The sequence below is a fragment of the Oryctolagus cuniculus genome, chromosome 1 (genome assembly GCF_051225735.1).
Source record: "Oryctolagus cuniculus isolate XC-2025 breed Fujian yellow rabbit chromosome 1, ASM5122573v1, whole genome shotgun sequence".
Taxonomy (NCBI): Eukaryota; Metazoa; Chordata; class Mammalia; order Lagomorpha; family Leporidae; genus Oryctolagus; species Oryctolagus cuniculus.
In genome coordinates this window covers 58,992,214-59,019,241 of record NC_142867.1, presented here as the reverse complement: position 1 = coordinate 59,019,241, position 27,028 = coordinate 58,992,214, and the positions used below count along the sequence as shown (strand labels likewise).

Below are 27,028 nucleotides of genomic sequence, written 5' to 3'. Positions count from 1 at the left end.
TGGCGTCATTCCACAGGCAAGGTTAGGAAGTACCTTGTGCTGCTCTCAATACGAGGGCAGAGGCCCCGCCATTTATGCAGTACCCTGCCACCTCCCCCAACTACTAGAACCAAGGCCCAGCCGATTACCTGCTTCCTGCCTCCGAGTCTTTTGGTGTCCAGGTTCCTCTGCATCGTCAGTCCACACTCTGGTATTCCAGAAGCAGTTCTGCCCTCTTCCCACCAACTCAGCCTTGAAAGGGCCTCTTTCCTCACCTCGGTACTGCAGAGCCTTTTACAACATCAGACTCTATTTTCAGTCTTCCATCAACTTCTATCAGATTGTCTGGAAAGACCCAGCCACTCCCTCACACCCTGCTCTGCACTTTGTCCCTCTCAGCTCAGAGCCCCACCCTCTGTCCTCTCCTGCACCTGCCACGCTCTGCCCCCTGACACCTGGATGCCACACTTCTCTTCCGACTTCACCTCTGATTTCACATTGGCCCTTGACACAGAAGCTTCTTGCTGCTAATCCCTCTCCTCCCAGGTCTAATTCACAGCCCCCACCTCCATTCACTTCCAGTAAGTCCAACTGTGAGCATTCTTTGAGCATTTATTCTGATTCTAAAGGGCCCAATGCTGATGCAAGAAGCTACCTCTCACCACTAAAGCAACCACTCACTGCACTCTTTTGGCTTCAATCAGACAAACCCCAAGATATTCAAAAGGATGAAGCGGCCTTTAAAAATGTTGCTAAAAACCTAGTTTAATGGAGACAGTTTCAGGGAAGAATGGAAGAAATGATATAAATTAGGATCATAGAAGCTAGTAGGGGCCCAGAGATAGACACACAAGTGAGAAGAGAGGAGGAAGTCGCTGAAACCACTGTAGTTTCGTGACCTTCACCTAGAATGTGAACGTGAACCTTCTAGGAAACCCAAGACTTTTTGTTTCAGGAAACAAGGAAAAGGAGGCTGAGGAGCCAGTGCAGAAGCCAAGATGGACTGATAAAAAAGATGAGCATGGCCTAATCTCACATGGTCCAGGTTAATGCCAGTGGGACAGCCAGTGCTTAGGGACAGGGAACCATTCTTGCAAAGGCTACCAGGGATCCTTTCGTGGGACTGGACCCCAGGCAAACCACAGGAATCACACTCATGAACACAAGTCAACAGACTGGCTAGACTGAAGGTAGGGGCTAGACTGAAGGCTGGAGAGGCTGAGCAGAGAAGCAGGGAACCTGAGGATCAGACTTCCACAAATTGGAGGTCAGGAGCAAGGAAAACATTCCTCAAACCCACAGCTGTCTTTCACGAGTAAAAGGACTGGGATTATGTGGCTCAAACAAGTCCAACACTGAGTTTGAACCACTTTTTTCTGAGAACCCATTTCCTCTCCCCTAGCAATACCACTGTAGCCTTCCAGGTAAGACTGTGGCCCCACCCACCAAATTTTTTGCCACAACAACTCTGGACTCCACCATTTGCCCTCCTGGAAGCAGATCATTTTCTAGCCAATTCCAAAAGGCTGCAGCCAATACAGTTGCCACAGGACGGCACATCAAATCTGGACCTCAAAGCTTGTCCAACCAGTAGTTCCCACTGAGAAGCTTTTCAGGTAAAAGATGGTCTTGGCAGGTCTCTGACAGCCTCCTCCCCACCACCACCTGCCACCTGCCACACCACTGCACCTGTTGGCAACACTATGCTCTTCAGTGAAAATGACTGAGATAAGGAAATTTTCTTCTAAGACCCCAAACTCTTCCACTTCCCATACATGTGATGGGTGATAACTCCCCTCCACATCTCTGGGTTTCTCATGGCCCTCTCCTGCGACCTATCTTCCTAAGCCCAATCCAGAACAGAAGGTAGTCCAGGCTTCACTTTCAAGACACTTATAATTTCAGGAACCTAAGAGTCAGAGACCCAAGGGCATGATTGGAACTCCCAGGGGCACTTGGTCCAGGGCTTGTGCTACCCATGCTGTACCTCTGGATCACCTCATGTGGAACCCTAGGGTTTTAGCTTCTATCTCCACACACTTCTATCCCCTGCACTGGGCACTATGTCTCTGACTCCCCTACTCAAATCGATCTCCCTCCTTTATGACACTGGACCTCACTGGACTCCTGTCAGTCATTTTCTCGAATCCTGATACTCTCAATGTCCCAAAATATTCTCCTGGGTACTGAGACCCTTGCCCCCCGGTGCCAAGTTTCTATCTCCCAAAGAGCAAGTAGTGCTTTCCTAGGGCCCCTTTCATCACTTGTGCTACCCTTTGCTGCCCTCCGCTGGCCATTGACATCACCGCAGGTGAGCCTTCAGGGCTCTGAGGAGTTCACTCATGGGTTGACGTTAACACTCAGTTCAGCCAGCCCATCTGTACCACACAGTGTGCAAACATTGAGGATTCAGTGATAAAAACACACGTGTGTGCCTTCCAGGAGTACACATAAGAGTGAGGACAAAGAGGGAGAGGGAGAGAGAATGGAAGTGAGTGAATTCTAGTGCATGCCCTCTGGAAGCCTGGATTTGCTCATCATTCTGCAGACTTCACTGCCTAACGTCTTTGCCAGAAAAATGGTCTTGGAGCTGAGCACTCGTTCCCCTTCAGGGGCAGAGCTGGAGCTCCTAGACCTCCTTCTCGTCAATGAAGTATGCTAGTTCACATCAGCCTTCCTCCTCCCTAGCATGTTAGGACTGGTTTTCATTTGTAAACCAAATATTTCTGAACAGGTGCCAAGCATCCTCCAGGCACTGGACATACAAAAAGGAGATGATGTCCACTCCCCCATGGAATTTACAGACTGGCTAAGGAGAGGGGCATGAATAAACAATTAGTTTAATAACAGGGTAAGTGTTACCGGTGTTGTTTTGATTTATTCATACCTAGAAAGATTTCTGCACAGCAAGGATAGGATCGTGGGACCCAGATTTTAGGGGTAGAAGGAATGAACCACAGAGGAATGCAGAGTATGCATGTGGTAGGCCACTCATGAAGTGTAGAGTGCATGAAAGGCTGCAAATCAGAGAAGTCCCCTAGGACCAAGGCCAGTGTCTCCAGACAGTGTGGCCTGAAGTTGCCAGTTCAAACTGTGTGCTCTCCTCACCTGTAGCATGCCGTCTTCATCCTGAAACTACCTTCTACCCGGCCATCTCCCCTCACATGCAGATCCTGAAGTCTCAGATAGTACTGTTGGTGGGTCCCAAGTCAAGTCTAGGGCAGCTGAAGAGCCCCTGTCCAGTACTGTCCACTGCAATCATCAGCGTGTACCCAATCCTTTCCATAGTACCTGGCACACAGGAGGAGGTCCAGAATGCTGTGGGGTATTGTTGAATGAACACATGAAGTTTGCATAATTACTCAGGCAGGAGCTTAGGTTCTGCGAAGAATCTGGCCATGGTTGAGGTCTTTGGATCAGTGGAGGCAGCCATCACTCCAGCAAACTGTAACCGGAAGTGGATGTAGAACCTTACTTGACCTTGTTGCCACCAACAGAGTGTAGCCTCTCGGTTATAGGGATAACACCACTGCTGGGCCGATTAGGATTCCATCAGCCTTGAGCTGAGGGGTCAGAGAGCCCCTCTTCATTCAGCCTGATCCTGAGGTGAAGGATCAGTGTGAGCTGACCTCTCAGAAACCTTCCTGAGAAAGGGCAGGAGGAAGGATTTCCAGCAGCAAGGGAAAGAGGCCAGAGCAGTGTGCGGTGACAATGAGGGGCAGGAACGCATACATCTTGAGTTCTGCGAGAATGTCTTCCCTGAGCTTTGAAGGCTGTGCCCCCTCCTCGGCAGGTCCCTGTGGTCCTCTGAGCTGGTAGTGACCAAGTTTTCTCGAAGATCCAGCAGGGGCTGCAACACATTCTGCTTAGAACTACAGCTGGCTTGTAATTTTGGCCTCAGTCAGTAATTACAGCTGCCGGGGCTCCTTGGAGAGATAATTACAGAAAGGATCCAGCACATTCATTTTATCTACACACTTAACCATCAATTAAATCATTACCATCTAATCCTATTTCAGAGTCTAGAAATGTTCTGTGAATATATAATTTTGAAGGCATTGAAGTTTGTTTTCAGATGGTTTTAAGTGAAAAATTGCCCAATTTCCATAGCCAGCAGGATGCTTACCCTATGAAGGCACAGCATCTCCTGTCTTGTGGTCACTGCTTCCCTGGAAGCCTGCACCAGAGCAGGAAGGGCCAAGCATGAACCGGTTGGCAGGCAGGAGCCCAGACTTTGCCTTTGATCTCCCAAGGAGGTCACATCTCCCATAGAGGGATTAGCACTGAGATTTTGGCTGGGTGTAGTCAGGAGGGTGGCTTGTTTTGCCAAGAAACTTCCAGGAGGGTCCTCCCCTGTGGGGATTCTACAGAGGCCCTAGGGCTCCCACCCACTAACTCAGAGCCAGAGAGGAAGCCTCTTCCCTTCAGAACCCAAGAAAAAGGGTGATATTTCGAAGCACAGGCCCCAGTGTCAAACCTATTTGGTTCAAGTTGTGGTTCTATCATGTCTGAGTTGTGTGCCCTTGAGCAAGTTTCTGAATTTCTGTAGACTTCAGATTACTCAGCTCTTGAACAACACAATTGATCCTACCTAGTAGAACTGCTATGAGGCTTAAAAGAGGAGATGAATGTAGCATAGCTGGCACTTAGTGGGTGATGGTCAATTTTAATGCTCAAGGTTGTTTAGTTCATAGTAGGTCCAGGGGAAGGAGAAGAGAAAGGAGAATCAAAGTGTCCAAAAATGTGCTTCTGCAAGATCCCAGGGCATCTGGAAGCCGTGGAGCTGTGGGCTGATACTGCCCTGGGAGCCATGCCCCAGGCTTTACTGTCCAGCCCTGGACGTCATAGCCACTGCCCTGTCAGACCTTGACCTCTGTCGGGAGTGGCTTGCCCAGGAGCCCTTGACTGCAGACCCACCCTGTATTCCCTTCTTCCCTGATTTTATCTCCCTCAGCTTCTGACCTCCCTGGCTGCCTTTTTCAGGTTAGAACCCAAATTCCTTGGAGTGTACACCGTGTTCCCAGCCATCCCTCTCTGAAGTCCTGACCCATTTCTGCCTCTTGATAGTTTATGCCACAGTCACACCACACAAGCCACATCTAGGACCCTGACAACACTATGCTCTGTGACTTCTCTTTATTTTTAAGATTTAGTTGTTTATTTGAAAGAATTACAGAGAGGGAAAGAGAGAGAGAGAGATAATCTTCCAGCTGCTGATTCAGGCTGAATCCAGGAGCCAGGAGCTTCTTCTGAGTCTCCATGTGGGTGCATGAGCCCAGGCACCTGGGCCATCTTCTGCTGCCTTCCCAGGTACATTGGCAGGGAGCTGGATCGGAAGTGCAGCAGCGGGGTCTCTAACGGGAGCCCGTATGGGATGCCACAGTCACAGGCAGTGGCTTCATCTGCTACACCCAATGCCAGCCCCCATGTCACTGTGCTTCTGCCCCTGTTGCTGCTCCCTGTGCCTCAGCCTCCTCGTTCTTTCCCAGAGCCACCCTCTATTTCCCTCTGTGACACTCCAGTGAGCATTAACCCCCCATGGGTGGGTGCTCAGTGCCAGCTGAATGAGAAAAAGGGAGAGAAGGAGGGCCAGCTTCCCACGTGCACAGCATGAAGTGTGTGAAGCCCTTTCCCAGCTCAGGTCGAGAGCCTTCGCTGGCCATATTGCAGGTTTCAGAGGAGGCACGGGTAAACTTCCATGCACTGAAAGGCTGCACGGAAAAGACTCTCACAGACAACATCACATGTTTAGCCTAACTTCAGGAGCCCTCCCTTTCTGGAAGGGTTTTAAGAAAAGCTTTTAAGGACCTCAGTGCTGGACTGCTGGGCTTCGGGTCCAGTGGATTCACATTTCAAGGTGACTTAGTGACTGTGTGTGTGAGACCAAGAAGGCGAGGGAAGGTCGGAGGGGCAGAGGGCTGGCCTCCAGAGGGCTTCGGAACCATCTGCTTTCCTCTCACACTACTCCTGAAGCAGCCTTTACACTGGGGGAGGGGGAGGCCCTAGTCAGGTGCTGGGACCTGGATTGAGGCTTGGGAGGAAACGTCATTGCCTTTGATGGCGCCTGCTCAATGGGCGGTGTATAGAGACAGCGCATGTGCAGATCTGGTCTGCTCCGCTCAGGTCTCCAACTCCCAGCTGCGAATGCCACTGGCGGAAGAACAAGGAACCAGCACCTCCCACTCTAAGGAAGAAAGTGTCCACCATGAGTGTGTCACTTTGACCAGACAACAGTGCCGTAGGGAGGAGACAGACAGGGTCCTCTAGGGGTTTCTTGAGGAGGTGGAAAGGCAAAGAGGCAGCCGCATCCCACCCCCTGAGTTGTACAAAATGCAGGGGATTAAATGACCCTTTCCTGAAAGGACTGCAGGCAGAGAGTTGTGGCCTCAAGGAAGAACCAGGGTTTGATGAAGGTGAGGAAGTGCGTAGAATGTTTTAATAAAGGGTTAAGGGTGCAGGGGAGTCAGCTGATGGTGGATTGAGAGCCCCAAAAGGAGGCTGGAGGCAGTGGGAAATGGGGGTTGCTCTGGAGAAGGGGAAGTAGAGGGCAGGATGTGGGTGGCAGCGGGCAGAGGAGCAGTGACAGCACAGGGGGTGCCGGAAGCAAGGGAGCAAGGCCTGACAGCTTTGCTCTCCAGGGACAAAGTCTGCTTCGCGTGGAGGAAGCAAGGTGAGCCCAGGCTGCACTAGGGTTAGGAAGATAAAGCCACAGCCATCCGCTGAACAGCTGCTCCCAGAGCTGTTTGAGAAAGCACCTGGGCCGTCTCTCACCATTCGTTCATCCATCACCCTGTGTTTATGAGCACTGTGCTCCTGGTCTTCTACCACCTTGCCTGCTTGCCCAATCACCTGCGCCCATCCTCATCCTGCCTTTTCCCCAGTGCTGGTTATTGTCCTCCTGACAAGCAGGCATGCCTTGCCTGTAATACAATACCTCAGAATAATGTAATGTCACTTTAAAAAAAAAAGATTTATTCATTTACTTGAAAGGCAGAGTTACAGAGAAGCAGAGGCAGAGACAGAGAGAAGTATCCATCTGCTGGTTCACTCCCCAAATGGCTTTCACAGCTAGAGCTGGGCTGATCCAAAGCCAGGAGCCAGGAGCTTCCTCCGGGTATCCCACATGGGTGCAGGGGCCCAAGGACCTGAGGCATCTTCTACTCCCAGACCACAGCAGAGAGCTGGATCAGAAGTAGAGCAGCCAGACTCTAACTGGTGCCCATATAGGATCCCAGCAGGGCAATCAGCGGCTTTACTTCTACACCACAGCGTCACTTTTCTCCATCAAATGCCTGCTCTGTCCAGGGTACTCTGCTAAGAGCTGTACGTGCATCATCTCCTATGTACATGCATAACCTCACTCTCTGAGGTAAACAGTCCTCTCTTCCCCAGTGAAAACAAACTGAGACTTAACTTACTCAACATCGTGAGGCACAAAAGTAGAATAGCTAATGTATTGAGTCGATTCTATTATTTGCTCACTGTTCCATGACTCTCCACACTTGTTTTAAGGATTTGTTTGTTTTGAGAGAGAGAGAGAGAGAGAGAGAGAGCGAGCTTCCATCTGCTGGTTCACTCCCCAGATGGCCACAATGGCCAGGGCCTGGCCAGGCCAAAGCCAGGATCCAGGAGCTTCATCCAGGTCTCCTACATGGGTGGCAGTGACCCAAGTACTTGGACCATCTTCCGTCGCTTTTCCCAGGCCATTAGCAGAAAGCTGGATCAGAAATGGAGCAGCTGGGACACACTAGCACCCATGTGGGATGTCGGCACTGCTGACAGCCGCTTTACCTGCTATGCCACAGCGCCAGCCCCGACTCCACACACTTGACACGATCTTGCCCTCCAGTGACTTTGCCTCAGCCCAGTAAGATATGGGTGGGGTGATGGCGAGCCAGTTCCAAGCAAACCCTCCAAGAAGCATCGCATGGTTCTGCTCACCTCCTTGAGCTTTGGGCATCTGTCCTGGGAACAGCATGCCCTGGGTAACAGGGCTCCTCCAGCCCAGTCCTCAGTGAGAAGATGCGGAAGCAGACCTCTGCTGCAACCAGCCCACAAACCATGAGCAACAAGTTAGTGTTTGTTGTTGTAAGTGACAAAGATCTGGGGGTTGTTTGTTATTGTGGCCAGAGCTGACTAATGCGGATTTGAACTGCCATCTCTCCAGTTCCTTATGGTGACTTTACACTCACAGTGTTCTGGCACTCCAGCATTTCTAGGGCATGGCTCCCAAGCTGCTTCAGATTGAATCCATATGTGGACTTCTCGCCACCCCTTCAGGAAGGCTCTCTGTCTCTTCATCACTTTATCCTCAAGAGGAATACCACAGCCTGTAGATGTTCCAGTTGTATTTTTTCTTTTCATCCTCTGGCCCTCTCTCTGGAACAATTTTTGCACATGGCTACCCATCTCAGCAAACCTCTCCACTCCGGGAAGCTTTGAAAATGACACTGCTATGGCAGTTAGTGTACAACCAGTTTCTTATGTGGCCAGTTGAGGGACCCCTTAGCTCCATGGGTTCTTAAAGATTTTTGTCTCTGACTTTAGTACTCAGCTCACGCAGCAAGGAAAACTACAACAGCACCTGAGAATTTTCAGGGAAACTTATTTCCATTCTGCTGGCACCACTCACTATCCTTCATGACTTTACAGTCTGCTGGTTTACTTTCAGGTGTTTTGCTTCTGCTGTGTCTTCCCCTCCTGATCATCTCTGTCAACATAACCATAATTTCCAAGCCCTGTAGGACATGCAGTAAACAATATGCAGTAAAATTAACTAAAATCCCTTTGTTTTTAAAACTGTAAAAGCTAATGGAATATTCTTTTTTCAATTGCAATTGTTATGTTCTGAGTTTTTCCACAACTAAGTTTTCAAGTGTTGTATTCTGATAAGACTGAACTTTGCAGTTGCAAAAATGTGATTTCTCCAAAACAGAGCATGATTTTCTGTATGTATCTTAGCTTGAGAAGCCCTGAAATGAAAGCATGAGTTTGCTGATGTAGCGCTCCTCTGTCCCTTTCTGACAAAAGAACCCCATTTTCCTTGAGGACTCCCCCACATTTCCCCTCTGTCTATATGGCTTACATACAGGGAACCATACCCTCAGGTCCAGGAGTGACTCCATGTTCCCCAGGCAGGGTCAGAGATTGGTCCGGGTTAGGCAGTGACCCAGCTTAGGGCCAGGACTGTTTTTAGAACTATTAGGAAGAGTCATACCTTTCCACTGGCCTTGGTGCTGTAAGGGTGTAAATGTGGAGTTGCTAGCTGCTGTCTTACCATCCTGTCAGCAGGTGACCCACCCCAGAATGGAGTGAAACAAAAGAAAGTGAATTTGAGAGGTGGAGAATGTGATAATGAGTCCTGACAACATTGCTTGGACATCTGGATCCAGCATTGCCTGAAGCTGTCACTTGCAAGGGATTAGCATGCACGCCATGACCAACAAAAATCTAACACAGTTCTTGGGCAGAATTCGAACTCTGGGGAGAGTGATAGCTACAAAATTGTTACTCATAAGCAAAAGCAGAAAAGAATATACGATATTCCCAGTTCTTTTTTTAAATATTTATTTATTTATTTATTTGAAAGTCAGAGTTACATAGAGAGAGAAAGAGAGAAAGAGGTCTTCCATCCACTGGTTCATTCCCCAATTGGCCGCAACAGCCGCAGCTGTGCCAATCCAAAACCAGGAACCAGGAGTTTCTTCCAGGTCTTCCTATGCAGGTGCAGGGGCCCAAGCACTTGGCCCTCTTCTGCTGCTTTCCCAGGCTATATAAGAGAGCTGGATAGGAAGAGGAGCAGCCAGGACTCGAACTGGTGCCCATATGGGATGCTGACACTGAAAGTGGTGGCTTTACCAGCCATGAGTGAGACATCAAGGATCAAGGATCACTAAGTAACTAAGTATAAAAAAACTAACAGCATTACAGTTTTTTAAAAAAAACTTTTAAGAAACTTTAATAACAGATTAAAGTCAAATATGAAATAAATCCAAGCGTATAATGACTTAAAGCAATTAACACCTAGAAAATCTACCTGCCAGTACTGCTGTCTGTGGCTGTGTTGGCTCCAAGGTCTCAGCTAAGATTGCCCTTCCTCGTGGGCACAGACCAAACCCTGTGATAGCAGACCAACTGCTAGGCACCCCATGGGCAGTCCACCTTCAAAACTGAAGGCCTCTTCGCCCCTGGCTCTGTTACTCATAGTTCTGCTCACACTGAAGAGCTGATGCCCACCTGTGCCCACTGCTTCTCTCCCACGGGTTGCAGGTACTCAGGTTGTACCAGTCTCAAAGTCGGTCTTCTCCCACCCCCTTGTGTGGTATCTTCAATGGCTATTCTCAAGAAGCTGTCCTTGTTGGGGGAGTGTGGCTTCCACAGTCCCAGTGACCTCCCAGGAGCCTCCTCTTGTTGGTCCTGCTGTGTCCACTGAGATGGCTCTAAACATCTCACACCCCAGCGTGCTTCTTTGTCTTTACTGCTTGCTTTCTTAGTCCATCTTCTACTTCTATGACTGAATACCACCGAGTGAGCGATTTGTAAGGAAAAGAAATTGATTTCCGACAGTTCTGGGAGTCTAAGAGAAGTTGCATCTTCTGAATCTTCTGAGTGTCTTCCTGTTTGTGGGGAAGCTGCAGATTCCCGAGGCAGCACGGGATGTCACATGGAGGACAGATCAAGCTGGCCAGAAGCAGCTCACTTTTTTTTTTTAAGATTTTTTTTCACTTATCTGAGAGGTAGAGTTACAGATAGTGAGAGGGAGAGACAGAGAGAAAGGTCTTCCGTCCACTGGTTCACTCCCCAAATGGCCGCATCGGCCAGAGCTGTGCTGATCCAGAGCCAGGAGCCAGGAGCCAGGAGCTTCTTCCTGGTCTCCCATATGGGTGCAGGGGCCCAAGGACTTGGGCCATCTTCTACTGCTTTCCCAGGCCACAGCAGACAGCTGGATGGAAAGAGGAGCAGCCAGGACTACAACTGGTACCCATATGGGAGGATCAACCCACTGCACCACAGCACCGGCCCCGAGGCAGCTCACTTTTATAACAAAGCCATTCCCACAGTAACCCATTAGTCAGTGCACCCATGAATGGATTAATTTGTTCATGAGAGTAGAGCCCCTAGGATCTAATCACCTCCTAAAAGCCCTACCTCTCAAATACCCATTAACATACAGTCACATATGTTACATGTATGTTATTGTCATTTATATTTATGTTATATGTATTGTTTTGGTCAAATATGTTATTGGCATATATGTTATATTGTAGAGTCTGAATTTCCCAATCAATGCACAAGGCACAGTCATGGATGCAAAAGCAGAGGTGTATTTGTTACCAGCTGGCTTGGACCCCCTACCCACACACAACTGGTTAGCAAAAGGCCCCCTCATTTGCATAAGAGAGGTTTTTATAGCCTCACACTTACAAGGGTGCAGGTCATCTCCTAGGTAAGTTACCTTCTTACTCTCTATATGGCAAGGTATTGGGACCTAACATGTTCATTGTTTCATTTAAACGTAAAGACTATATACATTATGTGGCGGGAAGGCCACACAAAGGAGATGGCACAGGGAGGCACTGGCGGGAAGCATTGGGCCATAAATTTCAGGGGAGCTGGTGGGGAGCAGAAGGTCATAAATTCCAGGGGAGGTTAATTTCTTTGTTCTCAAGGACCCGGCCTGCCTCCTTCATAGCCCAAGATGAGACCTATACAGCAGGCAGGCAAGCAAGCAAAACTGGCATTTAGCAAGCTAGGGACTCCAATCCCTACAAGATGTATGTATATGCGGGACAAGTTTTGGAGAAGATCTTCAAATCAGAGCACTTGCCTTACCCACAGAGCTAGTCCATACAGTGGAGCATAAATCCCAACCAACACAGCCAGTAGACCCCAAACTGAAGAGCTGGGCTGACCCTCAACTAACCAGATGCCCAGAGCACATTGACTGAAGACAGTTATACCCTGAGTCAAGTAGTTTGCTTTGGACTTCTGAGATGAGAAAACCCAACCAAATTGCTTTAAAGAACGAATGAATGCCTTTTGTAACTCAAAAGATGAGAAGGCCAGGGGCTAACAGTGTGATTAGTAACTCTGCTTTAAGTCTCTGCGGTTCCCTTGGGTTTGGTGCAGAAAGGCTGGACCATCTAAGCAGCCATCACAACTGATTAGGGAAATAGTGAGGAATCCACTGATCCATCTTAGAATCACCAAAAATAGGACAACCAGACATAATGGGCCTCTTGCTTTAACCAACACTTCACCCTAGGAAATATTCTTCCAAAAGGTTTAAATCTCAGTCACATCAGGCCTCCTGATCTACCTGCATATTTAAAGTAAATATGGGGACAAAGAACACATTAAATCATGTGTAAGAATGTAGCCAAACTGTGAATGTGGGGAATTCTACAGAGTAGATGCCATGAAGGTTTTCCAGAAGCTGGAAAGCTGTTTGGAAATTGAGACAAGAGACATGTTAGCTATGTTCAATGTCCAACCCAAACTTAAAAGATACTTTTGAGACAACTGGGCAGTTTGAACTCAAATTAGATGTTGGTCAAGAATTGTGAATTTTGCTAGGGGCAATAATTGTTTTATGGTTACTTATTTCAAAGTCTTTTTCTATTAGAGATTCATTGGTACATATTAATAGATTAAGTGATACAATGTCTGGAATTTGAAAATATTCCAACATGAAAAAATATTAAATTGGGACCGACATTGTGGCATAACAGATAAAGCAGCCACCTGTGGCACCAGTATCCCACATTAGCACCAGTTTGACACCTGACTACTCCACTTCCAATCCAGCTCCCTTCCACTACACCTGGGAAAGCAGTGGAAGATGGGCTCCTGCACTCACGTGGGAGACCCAAAAGACGCTCCAGGTTCCCGGTTTCAGCCTGGCATAGCCCTGGACTTTGCAGCCATCTGGAGAGGGAACCAGCCTTTGAAAGATATTTCTCCTATTCCCTCTCCCTCTCTGTAATGCTTCCTTTCAAATAAATAAAGATAAATCTTAAATACTAAATTGACTTTTCAAAATAAGTTATGTTCAACCTATTAGGTGTGTTTTTTCCATACAACTATATTCCGAATGCTGAAACTAATTCTGAGATCTCTTCCCAAATTGAGAAAAACGTATCTATAAACCAGACTTAGAAAATGAAAAGGGAATGTGAAGTGCCTTGGGTTGGTGGGTGTGTGCGGCCTGCTGCTTGAGGCCTTCACGTGACTGATGTTCTTGCACTTGTGATATCGTAATAGGCTACAGATTCTCCAGCTGCCTTCCTTCTTTGCCCTCTGTAAACTCTGGGTAACAATAACCATCCCCGGGGTCGTGTCTGCTGAAGCAGGCTTTGCTCTCCAGCCAAGTGAAGCTAATCCCAGCAGGTGCCCAAGAAGGAGGACACCCAGTGTCTGTTGTGTCTTCCTCAGGTAGTCTTCAGATGTGATTTCGACAACCCCTCAGTCATTGCTCTCTCTTCTTATGAAGACTTCAAATTTGACCACATCTTTGCCTTTCACAGGCTCTCACCTGGCCATACCTATGCCCAGTCCCTAAGTCAGTTTGCTAACTTGTATGCTTTCTCCTGATCCTTCCTGGAGCACTTTTCCTCTACTTTCTCATGATGTAAATCCTGCAATATCTTCAAGGTACAGTGTAAGCCTCACCTCCTCTGCAAAGTTCAAAGTTTCCAGTGAAACACAGCCAGCTCAGAGCAGTGTCTTCCCATAGTACATTACTTGTGACTCACCCTTGACCTCTGCCACCTCTGGTTTTTGTTTTATGATTAGGTTCACCTGTCTTCCCTCTTAACTGTGAACGCTTTGGGGTCTTGAAACATAATTCTAATGCTGGTGACTGAGCCTTTACTCTGGTTCATGCAGAAATTTCCAGTATATGATAGTCACTAGGCAGGAGGGAGCTGGTCAGTGTGAGAGTGCCCAAGAGAAGAATAAGACAAGATACCTTCTGCTTTCAATGGGTCAAATCACCCAGAGAAGAGAAGCAACACACCCATGTATGCAGCAAGCTGGGTGCACCTCCCTCCAGTGTCTCCCTAGTGAATGAGAGCTAGAGAACTTGAGTCTTGCTTGTCAGCCAGAAATTGCCCATCATCTATAAGTAGCAGTGGTAGGCATTCCACAGATAAAATCAGGTTCACAAGTGAACAGACCAAAGGTCCATTTTATTATGCATTGAAATTCAAGGTCAACTGAGGATTGAGGGATGCGGTAGATACAGTAATTCTTCAATTATATTTATATTTTGGACTCTGTTGTTTTTTCAGGGCTCCATTTGTTCCTATTCAGTAAAAACTCTGCTCTGTTGTGGAACCAGTCACATAGGTCTCTCAAGTGCTAACCAACTACTTCCTTCTCTTCCTCACTTCCACAGGGCCAAGGTGAATGGGGCCTATCAAGTCAAGAGGGGTGCTCCAGATGTTGCCATGGAGCCACTCAACATTGTCTTCCTTGCTGTGCCATGTGATCTTAATACTGTTTCCAAGGTCCTGGTCCTAAAATACAAATCTGACATATTCTTACCTTACTAAAATCTTTGAATAACTGCCTTTTTATCCTGAACAAGATAAAGACTGAGTTCCCTACCTTGGGGCCAGGCCAAGTTGCTGTTGGTTCACACAATGCATTTTATTCATCCTCATGCCCTTGCCCTTGCCTTAACTTCTTGTGTTGGCCTTTATACCTCTCTTTATCTGAGTAGATCCAGCTCACCTTTGAAGCATCTAATCAGTTGTCATCTTTTTCAGGAAGCATTCTGAATAGCCTCTACTATCAGCTAAATGTTTCTTGTCTGTGCTATCTTCTAGCACCCTGTGCCTACCCCTAATGTAGCACTTGGCGCCACTTGATATTATCTGTGTTCGTGTCATCCCCAGCACATCCAGCTGCTCCTTGAAGAAGGAGACTGTTATTCATCATTGTATAACCAGTAGTACCTGGCAAAATGCCCAGCACAAAGTTAGCATTGAATAAATGCTTGTTGACTAGAATTCCAATTTCTTCTACCTTACAACTTTTGAAATAATTACTGATTTCTTAGACTCTGCATGTAAATTTTTCAAATCTTTAGGCATAGTGGTTCTATTAATGCATAAAACAAACTGAGTTCCACTCTACAAGCCAAAGAAGTTCCTTTTCTTGGCACTAAAGGAACCCTACCTTCTTTCTGGCATAGAATGGCTCAAGCGCTAGACAATACCCATAAAACTTAAGAATGACAATCAAGGTCCAAGTCATCATCTCAGATGAGATTTGCAGCGGCACAAAGGGTCAAACACTTCTCGTAAGAAACCTATCTTCACTTAAAAAATACGTTGGGAGACTCATGACTGTTCGCTCCACAAGGCTCAAGATCCCTGTGTGCTTGGAATCACCATGCTGGCTGCTCTGCTGTCAGGTTATCTCAGCAGTCTTCCAAGATGCCTGTGTGCATTGCATCATTCACTGCACTGTGGCACTCTGCTCAAATAGGGATCAGATTCATTTCCTTTAAAACAATGCTTTTGCAGAAGGAAATCCAGGATTTCAACCATTTATTTATTCAGCAAATATTGATTGAATACCTGCTATGAGTACTGAAGATATATCTGTGTAGGAAAAATAGACACAAAATATTTGCCCTGGTAGTATTTACATTCTAGTGGGAGATGCAGAAAATAAACATTGTAAATGGGCATGTTATATGATATTGAAAGTAATAAGTATGAAAAAGAAAGCAAGTGGGAGGTATTAAATATAGTCTGGTTTGTTTGTTTAAAGGGAGTTAATTTTGGTGGAAGTAATGGTAGGGCTTAAAGAGAATTGAAATATTTGAACAAACACTTGAAAGAGATGACAGAAAAACCATATATATTCATATCAGGCTGAGGGAACAGCCAATGCAAAGGCTTTAAGGAAATCGTACAGAGAATGGTGAGGAAAGCAAGGTAGGGGGTACAGAATAACAAGAATGAGAGCAAGGGAGAGAAAGGAGAAGAGACCAGAAATGTACCAGATAGGCAGCTCCCAGATTACATTGAGCCTGCTAGATATTCATATGTACTGTGGCCCATTCCCTGAGATAAACAGTGATCTTTCAGAAAACGTTCAGAGAGATGTGACATGATGTCAGCTTACACAGGTTCCTCTGCTGTCATGTAGGGACAAGAGTGGAAGTGGGAATACTCATTCAGAGTCTGTAGCCATGATCCAGCTGTAAATAATAGAGGCATAAGCCAGTGTAGAAACAGAAACTGGGGAGAAGTGGTTACATTTTGGGTCTGTTTTTAAGATATTTCCTTCAGCATATGAGGGAGGTAATTGCAAGGTTTTCATCCTGAGCAGCTGGGAGGATGGAGCTGCCATGAAGTGGGCTGAGGGAGATCGTGTCCCTGGTGGGGGGCAATCAGAAGTCGGACCTTCTAAGTTTGAAGCACATTTTGGATGTCTATAGGAAAATATCAAGTAGCAGTTAGAAGCAGGAACCTAGAGTTCCAGACAAAGATCAGCTTTAGTTGTAAAGATGGTGGAGTTGTAAATAAAGAGAAAATATCCAAAGACTAAGAACTAGGACATCCCAACATTTAAAAGCTGGACAAAGAGGAGAAACTAACAGAGACTGAGAAAAAGAAAGTCACTGACATTGTAAGAAAACCAAGGGAGTCTGGTGTCCTGGAAGGCAAATATATATATATATATATACACACACACACATACACACACATATATATTTCCAGGAGGAAGAAATGGCCAGATGTATCAAGATAAAAATAAGACAAAGGTTGATAACTGACATTTATTGGATCAGTGTACTAGATATTGATGATCATGGGAGTATTGAGTTGAATAATGTCCTCCCCAAATTATTATGTACCCAGAACCTCAGAATGTGACCCTATTTGGAAGTAAAATCTTTGCAGATATACTTATTTTAGGTAAAGTCAAACTGGAGGAGGGTAGGGCCTAAATCCAGTGACTAGTGTCCTAGTAGGAAGGCCACCTGTGGATGCAGAAACACAAGAACACCGTGCATGTGGAGGCAGGGATTGGGGTACTGCAGCTACTCATAGAAACCAAGGTTTGTTTGCCAGCAACCAGGAGCCAGGAAGCCGCAGGAAGGATTCTTTCCTAGAGCCTCGAGAGGAAGCCCCTGCTGGTACCTGGTTTCAGACATTCAGCCTCCAGGACTGTGAGAGAATAACATTCTGCTGCTTTAAGCCTTCAGTTTGTCACACTTTGTGATGGAAACCCTAGCAAGCAGTTCGTTCTTCCTCCCTCCCTCCCTCCTTCCCTCTCTCCCTCCCTCCCTCCCTCCCTCCCTCCCTCAATCTTGGGGAAGAAACTCAATTAATACAAGGTGGGGACAAACCCATCAAAAGACCTGATTTATATTTTAATCATTTTACCCAGTCTGGCTTGCACAAGATAAAACAAAGAGCCTTCCGAAGGGTGGGGATACCTAATTTACTTTACAATAGACAGGGAGCTCAGAAGGGTGGAATCGCTGTTTCCTTGCTACTCTCAAGGTAAATCTGGAGATTCCTTAAGGAAGTAGGGCAGGCACTTTAGATCTTGCGAAAGGTAACCTTTTTGGGGGAAGCATTTTGCAACCCACCCTGACTACCTATTAACCCATCTGACTCCTCACTATACCCCCCAGAAGAATAGACGCTATAAGCACAATTTAACATTTCTTTACCTCTATTACCTCATCTGTAAAATGGGAATAGTAATAGTACTTACCTCAGAGAATTAGGATGAACAGTAAATTAATGGCTACGGATGTACAAATGCTATATAAACTATTATAATAATTATAAAGCTAATCACTTTTACTCATTTTTGTTGTTTGCTTAATTCTCAATTGGCTCATTAATTTGATAGATTAAATTTTCCTAAAGTTCTAAACATGCATTTATCTAATTTATCTAATTCTCTAAGCATTTTCAAATAAAATTTTAAAATCTTATAAATCTAGCAAATAAAATTTTTCTAAATATGTAAGTATTAGTTAATCAATTGATTAGCTAAATTTCTTTGCACATTTCAAACTAAAACTATACATTTATATGTAAATATAAATGTAAATATACCGGGGCTGGTGCTGTGGCTTAGCAGGTTAAGCTGCTGTCTGTAGTGACAGCATCCCATATGGGTACCAGTTCAAGTCCTGGCTGCTCCACTTCCCATCCCACTCCCTGCTGATGTGCCTGGGAAAGCAGCAGAAGATGGCCCAAGTACTTGGGCCCCTGCACCTGTGTGGGAGACCCAGAAGAAGCTCCTGGCTTCAGATCAGCCCAGGTCCAGCTGTTGAAACCATCTGGGGAGTGAACCAGTGGATGGAAGATCTCTCTCTCTCTCTCTCTGACTTTCCCTCTCTCTCTCTGTAACTCTGTCTTTCAAATTAATTAATTAATTAAAAAGAAAAATAGTTTAAAAATGTAAGTATACCAAACACTAAACATCTAACATAGTAGGTTTTAAACAGGATTGTTCTGAAGCCTGACAACTCTTATAATGCTAATAATAAATAAAATCTGACACATTTAGATTAAATTATCTTAAGTATTTCAAAACCTTAAAAAATCAGCTTAGGGGTGGGTGTGGTGGTGCAGAGGATTAAGTTGCTGCTCTGCTGTTGGCATCTCATATCAGAGTTGCCAGCATCTCATGTCAGAGTGCTGGTTCAAGTCCCGGTTGCTCTACTTCCAATCCAGCTTTCTGCTAATGTGCCTAGGAAAACAGCAGATGATAGCTCAAGTAAGTGGGCCACTGCCACCCACATGGGAAGCCAGGGTGAGTTTCTGGCTCCTGGCTCCCTAACTTGTGGGCATTTGAGAAGTGAATCAGTGAATAGAATCAACATTCATTCATTCATTCATTCTCTCTCTCTCTCTCTCTCTGTCTCAAATAAATAAATCTTTTTAAAAAATGAACTTTATAAATGTAGTATAGTGGACTTCTCCAAGCATTTAAATGTTTGCCATACATTTAACTAGTTCAATTGACCTAAGAATATTCATTAAAATAATAAATCTGGTAATTTCCTAATATTTAAATTGCTAAGTGTTTATCTTAGAAACACAAGCAAAGCATAAATAAAACTGAGCCGTGATAACAAAATATACATTGCACTTGAATAAATAGAAGTATAACTTACACAAAAGCAACATTATTTGATCATTTATATTTCTTACTATTCTCTTCTGATGTCACAGAATTACTTTTCCAGTAACTGTCACAGGAACAGAATTCTCAGTTTGGGTACCCAGTTGCAATAGACATTCAGATATCTGAGTCCCAAATTAGAAAAGTGGAAGCTGTGCACCAATACAGAACAGGGCATGGGTTGCCTCCCAGGGGAATTTTTCTAGAGCCATGAATTAAGAAGGCCAAGTCCCTTCTAAATTGGCTTAGTTGGCCACCAGGTGCTGTATTACCAATCAGTAGTTTAAAGACCCAGGATTTTTAAATGGAATTTTGTTTCACAAACCAGTGCATCTCTTGTATCCTAGGAATCTCTCAACTTTTACCTTTACTCAATTTTTTTATTGTAATAACTTTTCTCCTCTTATTCCATAGTTTGGCTAGATGGAATTTTGTGTGCACACGCACACACACACACACACACAGCAGTTACAGTCATAGCTTCCTGCTGACATTTCATTTTATTCTCTTTTTCACCATTCATGATCCTTTCATCATCTGTTGATCACTGTGAGCTCTTTAAGAGTAGAGTGTTCATTGTTCATCTTTGTGTCCTTAGTACTAAATGCAGATGTCTACTGTACAATAGATGTTGAATTAATGAATAAATGCATGGATATAAATTTGAAGTTACAGATTCCAAATAGCCCCCACTTAACTTCCTTGGGTAGAGTAATTTTTGCCCTACAGTAATACCCCTTTTTGCCTTTTGAATGTGCCTTCACTGATTGCTTCTTGATCACCACTCCTTGTAACAACCTACACATCACACATGCCACCATCTGCCACCTTTACCCTCAAAGTCAACTTAATGACAAATCTTAAGATACTTTCTTTTGAAGTCTGGATTATTCAGAGTTCTCCTCTGGCCTGGGAATTCTTTGTAGAAAGGAGCTGTGGTGGAATTGGCATTTCGAGCACACTAGTTTGCCATCCTGGGCACAGTACTTAAGAGCAGGCATTTGGTTCCATAAAGGCATGGTGGAGGATTCTGGCTAAGTTTATGACTTGGTTTTTTTCAGACTTGGTTATCTCATCAGCAAAAATGGAGTCATAATGTCTGTTAGTTGAAGTAACAAATGAAGTAAGGTGTGCAAATCTCTTAGGTGCTTACAAGTGCTCAACAAGTAGTAGCTACCCAAATGGACTCTTTCATATTCCGCGCTGTTGACTGGCAAGGCGGTTCCATTCACTGCTTTATTTCTTTACAATACTGATTCTAAAGGGAAAAGGCAGATAGAAAGAAAAGAGAATGCTGTCTTTGGGGAAAGGAAGAAGCTAAGCAGATTCTAAGCAGGCAGAGATTTATGTCTCTTAACATGTATTTGCCAAGCTGTGCTAAGCAATAAACAGTCAACAAAATCCCATAATTTTTCATGTTTTTAAATAAAATTTGAGAATATAACAATATGAAGTACCTTTAAAATTGAATCATGTAATAAGAATCACTTCAATTTTTGACAAGCTTCTTAGTCCAAAGCCCTCAAATACTTCCTGCAATTAAAACCCATTTTCAAATTCACAGGGAGATATTATCTAATGCTCCATTCAGTCTTTTCATGTTCTTAATTTAGGGTCAGTTTCAATGGCCTGTCTCACATCAGCTGTCATTTTTTGTGATCGAAATGTCACTTCACATTATAGTTTTCATTAGGACAATTCTCATCCTTGGTTTCAATTCAATTTATTTCAGATCAGATCCCTATGTCTCAGGACAATTGAATTCACTAAAATCCCCTCTGTTCAGATAGGATTGTAACCACTACTTCCTGCTGATGTTTCTGAAGTTCCTGTTAACCTTCTAAATATTAAGCACCTGGGAGGCCACAGAGTCTGATAACAAGGAGTGCTGCTCTGCCCCCGGAGTGTGTCTGGCGCTGGACTGGCTAGGCAAGCATGGTAGCCGCAGTGCTCAACACACTGCTTTCTCTGGTGTTGATGCCACAGAATCTACCACCCCATCCCCATCCCCCAAAAAATCCCTACTGCATCAACCTTTTTCTGTATCTATAGAAGAATCCCATCCCCCCTCAACAAAATCCTGTTGTGTCAGCCCTTTTCTAAACTATAGAGAGATCTTTCTTTATACATCGTTTTCCAAAAGTCTTGAATGAGAAATAGCTCAGCAGATTATAGGAATTGTACACATATTACAATTTTTTAAATATTTATTTTAATTTATTTGAAAGATAGAGTTACAGAGGTAGAGACAGATAGAGAGGTCTTCCATCCGCTGGTTCACTCCCCAGATGGCCACAATGGGCGGAGCCGTGCAGATCCGAAGCCAGGAGCCAGGAGCTTCTTCCAGGTCTCCCACATGGGTGCAGGGGCCTAAGGACTTGGGTCATCTTCCACTGCATTCTCAGGCCACAGCAGAGAGCTGGATTGGAAGAGGAGCAGCCAGGACTAGAACCGGCACCCATATGGGATGCCAGCACTTCAGGCCAGGGCTTTAACCCACTGCGCCACAGCGCTGGCCCCCTTATTGCAATTTTTTAAAAAATTTTTGTTTGGTTGAGTTTTTCCAGTACTTCCTACCCCATTCCTCAAACACACACACGCACACACACGCACACACACACACACACAGAAGGATTCAGGGACAGCACAAGTCATCCATGACCATATTCAAACTTGCCCTTCCTCTGAGACACCTGAACTAGTTTCTTCCATTCTGTGTTGTATGCCTGACTTCCTTTAGAATACTAAATTTGTGTCCAAGAAGCTTCTCTTGGAAGCCCCATGGTAGAGATGACTGACCACTCCTGACCCTTCCACTATGGTTTGGTCCCTGACAGCTAGTATCTGGGAGCATAGTGATATTATGCAGGCAGAGGACAAAAGAACGCTGAGCCTATATAGGATCAGGGCCTAGGAAATTCATGCAGTTGACATTTGTCACCTGAGGAAGAAGACAAGTAGGCCACTGCAGTATTTTCAGCGGCTGAGCTTGACGGTGGATAGTTACATACACAAGGAAATTCACCAAAGGCGCAATGGAGGTCAAATTGCAGCTGTGCTGTGATTTGGCCATTGGCAGCATGGCCTCTGCCAGTGGTATCTCTAGGTATGGAATCTGTTTTTAAAAAATTGGCTGAGGTCCACCTTCTACACAGGCTTCAGAGTCATAACAAAGCAGGTATGGGGTGGTTCTTTAGGCTGGCACTTTGGGAGAGCTGTACCCAAGGAACTGCTCAACTGGAACACTGCAACCTAAACTCATAACAGGAAATAATAAGATTGTACATAGGACTAAAGGGACACAGATACACAGGTCACTAGCCAGAGGAATCCAGAGACGAGCAATAAATAGCTAGGAAGCCTTGGTAAATAGGCTATAGCACCTGCTACATGCTACTGTCTTGAACTAGGTTTTGTAATGACTATTCATCTGACTATATTTAGAGTGTGTGTTTAGAGTGTCTAGAGAGCCAAAGAAGATGGATATATTTTGGTACATCAGATATGTGGTCATGGCCTACAGGGTAAGATTAGGATAATATAATTTTTAAAAAAAGAATAATATAATTCCTAAAGCTTGGAAATTAAAAGTCTTGCATTTAAACCCCAGCTCTGATACTTGGTCACAGTGTGGCTTTGCATAAATCTTTCTACAACTCGTTGTCCTCTAGTGAAGATCCTCATAGTGGGGCAGGCATTTAGCCTAATGGTTAAGGTGCTACTTCAGGTGCCTGTGTCTCTTATCGGAATACCTGGGTTCACTTTATGGTTCTTGCTCTTGATTCCAGCTTCCCGCTAACACAGACCCTAGGAAGCAGCAGTGATGGCTCAAATAATTGAGTTCCTGCCTCTCATGTAGAGACCTGGATTGAGTTCCCAGCTCTCAAGACATTTGAAGAGTGAACCAGTAAATGGGTGCACTCTCACTTTCACACTTTTTTCTTTGTCTCTCTGTCTCCCCCTCTACCTCCCAAATAATAATAAAAAAGCATGCTACAGAACATTAAAACATTGAACCTCATAAGTTCTTTTATGGATTTGTAAAGTTCATATCCTAACACATGACACATGTCAAAAATGACAGAATGTGGCACACGGCCTTTTGGCTAAAGGCAACACAACAGTTTCAGACCACATTTGTTGGTGGCCCTAAGCCTGTTGACAGTTTGCCTTCCCTGGTGAAGAAGAACTCAGGAACTGACAAACTGGGCTTTTAAGTCTGAGTCTCACAAAGAAGGACTCTGGGGCCCAGGGCCTGATGTGGGTGATGGGATAGAAGGTAGAGCCATTTGTAGGACACTGCAGAGTAGCAACTGGTCTGGGAAAACATCCGTACATACTTACCTGCTAGTCTCAGAAACTAATTCTGCTTTTCTCAGGGATATGTATGTGTGTATGCATGTGTGTGTGTGTGTGTGCGTGTGTGCGCACACCCGTGGTCCCTCTTCAGAGCCAAGGGTCGCTGTCAGGCTTGGATTTCCCTCTACAGTGTATGCTCTGGGTTTTATTACTTAAGTTGTAACCTCACATATAAACTTTTGGTGTCTGAAACACAGTCCAAATATTTCAGTTTGAAAATGTTTCCTGCTCTCTCATAGCTTATGTGTAACTTTTTTGTTATCACCATATCCATGGAAATGACTTTGGTTTTCTTCCTCCCTGTGACTGCATTGTTAATGCCCTGTACTTGACTATGCCCTGAGTTTAAATTATGTTGGATACTGAGAAGAGTGTGAAATGCAAGAGACCCTGGTATTCTACACATGTGGCTCCATTAAGAGAACTCATCCTTTACAAGTTGGAAACAAGGAATGGATATTGCATGCTCACACCGCCGTCTCCACCCCAGCCTTACTTGCTACCACTCCACTCTTCACCCTACAGTCCAATCATATCGAATCCTGGTGATTCCTCCAGTGCACCATGCCCTTTCCTGGTGTTGTGCCTGTACATGCTCTTTCCTCTGCCAAAATGCCCCTTGCCCCTTCGATCCTTCGGACTCCTCTCTGCAGACCCCGTCAATCCCGTGGAAGTGAACCTCTCCCTTCTTTTTGCTCCTACATTTTATGCACACCTCTAGTATCCAGCCTCCCCCTCTATGGGTCCTTTGAAAACAGAGGAGTGTCTTATTCATGGTTTTTGTATTCCCAGCATCTATCCCAGTGCCTGGCACTTGTTTGGTACACATTAAAAATATATTATTGAAAACCAAACCACTCTTTTTGTTTCTTCTCCCTACAGAAACGATGACTATGGATATGAGGATTGCTTGTGCAGAGGACACAGTAGGACTACCATCTTACAAAGATCTTAAGTAACTTCCCATCCAGCAACATCCGGACGACTCTAGTGACCAAATGCTCAGCTGTAACCACAGCAGTAACTGGCCCTCTTTCCAAATTGGGTTTGGTAAACCTGAATGGTCCAGTTACCTTCTTCTGGTGGCCCAAAGTGATGTGCTGCACGGGAAGCACGTCTCTCACAGCCAAGAACCAAGACTGGACTATGAAAGAAACTAAGTGGTATTGTGAAAGCACCAAGAGTACCAGGACTCTTAATGATTAAGGTCCTTGGTGATGGAGACATAGCACCTGCCCTGGCAGTAGTCACTCACTCTGACAAGTTGTTATTTGCTTGCATGCCCTGGAAGGACAGAATATTTAAAAATACATCCAGGTGCTAAATAGGCAGTAGATCTCAATTCACACTTGACTACCTTTGAGCTAATGACTGTCTCCAGAAAATAATTTCACCCCAAGAAGTGCTCTAGCTTAGTGAAGAATAATCCAGGAAATAATAGGACAACCAGGCCATTCCGCTGGAGGAAAATCTAGTGCAAGGAAGGATAGTTCACAGCAAATTCACTGCCCCCTTCCATGCACATGGCAGAGAGGACCAGTGGATCATGGCCCTCTTTTCTGATGAGATTTCGAGGAGTAAGAAACCCCAACACTAATTTTTCAGTAGCCAGCAGCCACTTCCTTTCAACTTGTGGTGTTATTAGAATGAATATAAACTGTCATTCCTGTTAGAGAGGAACATGTCTCAATGGCGTAAGCATTCTGGAATATCCTTCCCCAGGCACATGCGTTGACTGAGGGAACAGCCTCAGAAATAGATGTAGCCTTGTGTGACATGAGATCATGGAAACACCACACAGCCATCCCTTAGGGGAAGGCACAAGCTTTGGGGCTTTCTTGGCCTGAGTGCCTTCTGGGGTATTTCAATATGCAACAGCCCAGATCCTATCCTTGGGCAGCCACAGAGAGGTTTCCTTCTCACTGCAAACACATATATCACTTTCACAGAACTTGGGGAATGGAAATACCTACAAGAGTGAAGGTCAAGGGCTCTCCCCGGGTATCTCATTCATCACTCAGCTTCCTCTGCTACTAAGTCTGCCAATCCACTGCCTGATCCTCATTGCTTTTCCCTCCACAAGGATGAAACCAAAGGCCTCAGTGTGCCCTGGGAAGACTGGGGGCAGTTACCTAGCTGTCCTCTGTCTCCCATTATGGGTGCAAGGCACCCCTTCCACATATTTGCACCACTACTCCAATTTAACATGTCCCTTTTCATACATTCTCTTTGCAGCAGAATGGAGAGTTAGATTGTAGTTTACATTCCTGGAAAGTACATTACCTTCACTTCAATTAACATTCCAACATGGTACTAATGGGGTGGAAGCAGGATCACTGCATGTCTTCAGACAGTTCTTGTTGCCTCAGCTACCTAGTGCAAGGCTCTATGCTGAGATCAAATCTAAAACATATGGAGGCCTTTGGTTGTGTGAGGCAGTGTTATCACACTCAAGCTTCATGTGTTCCCCAGCCTGCCTGATGCATTTCCATCTCTGATTGGCTTTCAACCATGGAAACTCAAAGGGAATCCAAGGTCTGCCTATATCTGATGACATGAGAAAAGTTCAGCTTTCTTTGCCCAAAATTCCCCTCTACCCATCCCTCCTCATCAGGCATCCTCTATCATATCAGGGTTTAGAACCAAAGCACGAAGGGCTAGTGCCAACAGGATAGTAACAGGAATATTGTCTCTAAAGCCAGGCATATGAACCCGGAAGAATGATCCCAGAGAAACCAGAATGATGTCAGGTGATATCAGGCAGCCATGTCAATAAACTGTGACACGTCCTTGGCTGTGGGATCCTGGGTTGGAGATCCAGAGGCAGCTGTGCCTATTAGTCCCCACCCCAGGACCTTCCTATCCAGGGAGCCAGCATCCCTGGAGTACCAATGAGTATGCTACTGGCTTGTTGATACGGAAGAGAAAGTGACTTTGCAGGGGCAGACAGGAAAGTGGATTTGTGTCTAGAAAGCTTTGCCTAACCAGTACAGCTGTGGCCAGAGGCCAGTTATACATTTGAACTCCCTCAGCCCATTTGCAACTCTGCCTCTGTTCTCTTGTATTCTATTTGGTTTCCCTTTAGTTTCCTAGTAAATGTTCCTTTTGAAAAATTCCAACCTTGTCTCATTGAATTTGGGGGAATGGGAATCTCCACCATATTTTCCCAGATAGCGAAGGAAATAAAGTGCCTGAAAAAAAGATGGAAGTGCCAGTAAAAAGGGAAACGCCTGATCACATCCTCGTATAAAAACCCAAACACTTGAGTCCATTCAGACAGCAAACCGAACACTGACATCAGGGTGATGAAAACAGGTATTTATTTGAAAAGTGCCAAACATGAAGCTGGGGGGCCATGGCTTAGTTCCCAGACTCCTCAAGGGGTTAAGAGTATGAGATCTTACAGAAGGAAGTTGGCATTGAGAGGTGAGTGATCAGCTTTGTATAGGCCTCTGGTTGGTTCACAATGCTGTGGCTTCACATGACCACATGGTCAGTTATATGATGTTCTTGGGGGAAT

At 45.2% G+C, this 27,028-nt stretch overlaps 1 protein-coding gene across 2 annotated transcripts in view; it reads left to right on the top strand.

The window, feature by feature from the left end:
- Window positions 1-26,627, top strand: part of SYT9 (synaptotagmin 9) — a 219,527-nt gene extending 192,900 nt beyond the window's left edge. For both annotated transcript variants that reach the window (XR_007910949.3, XM_008265569.5), the window contains exon 7: window positions 24,391-26,627. Coding sequence is in view for 1 of the 2 variants with exons in the window: in XM_008265569.5 (XP_008263791.4) it covers window positions 24,391-24,399 (9 nt within the window). In the remaining variant the exon portion in view is untranslated. The remainder of the gene's footprint in view (window positions 1-24,390) is intronic.
- The last annotated feature ends 401 nt before the right edge of the window (window positions 26,628-27,028 follow it).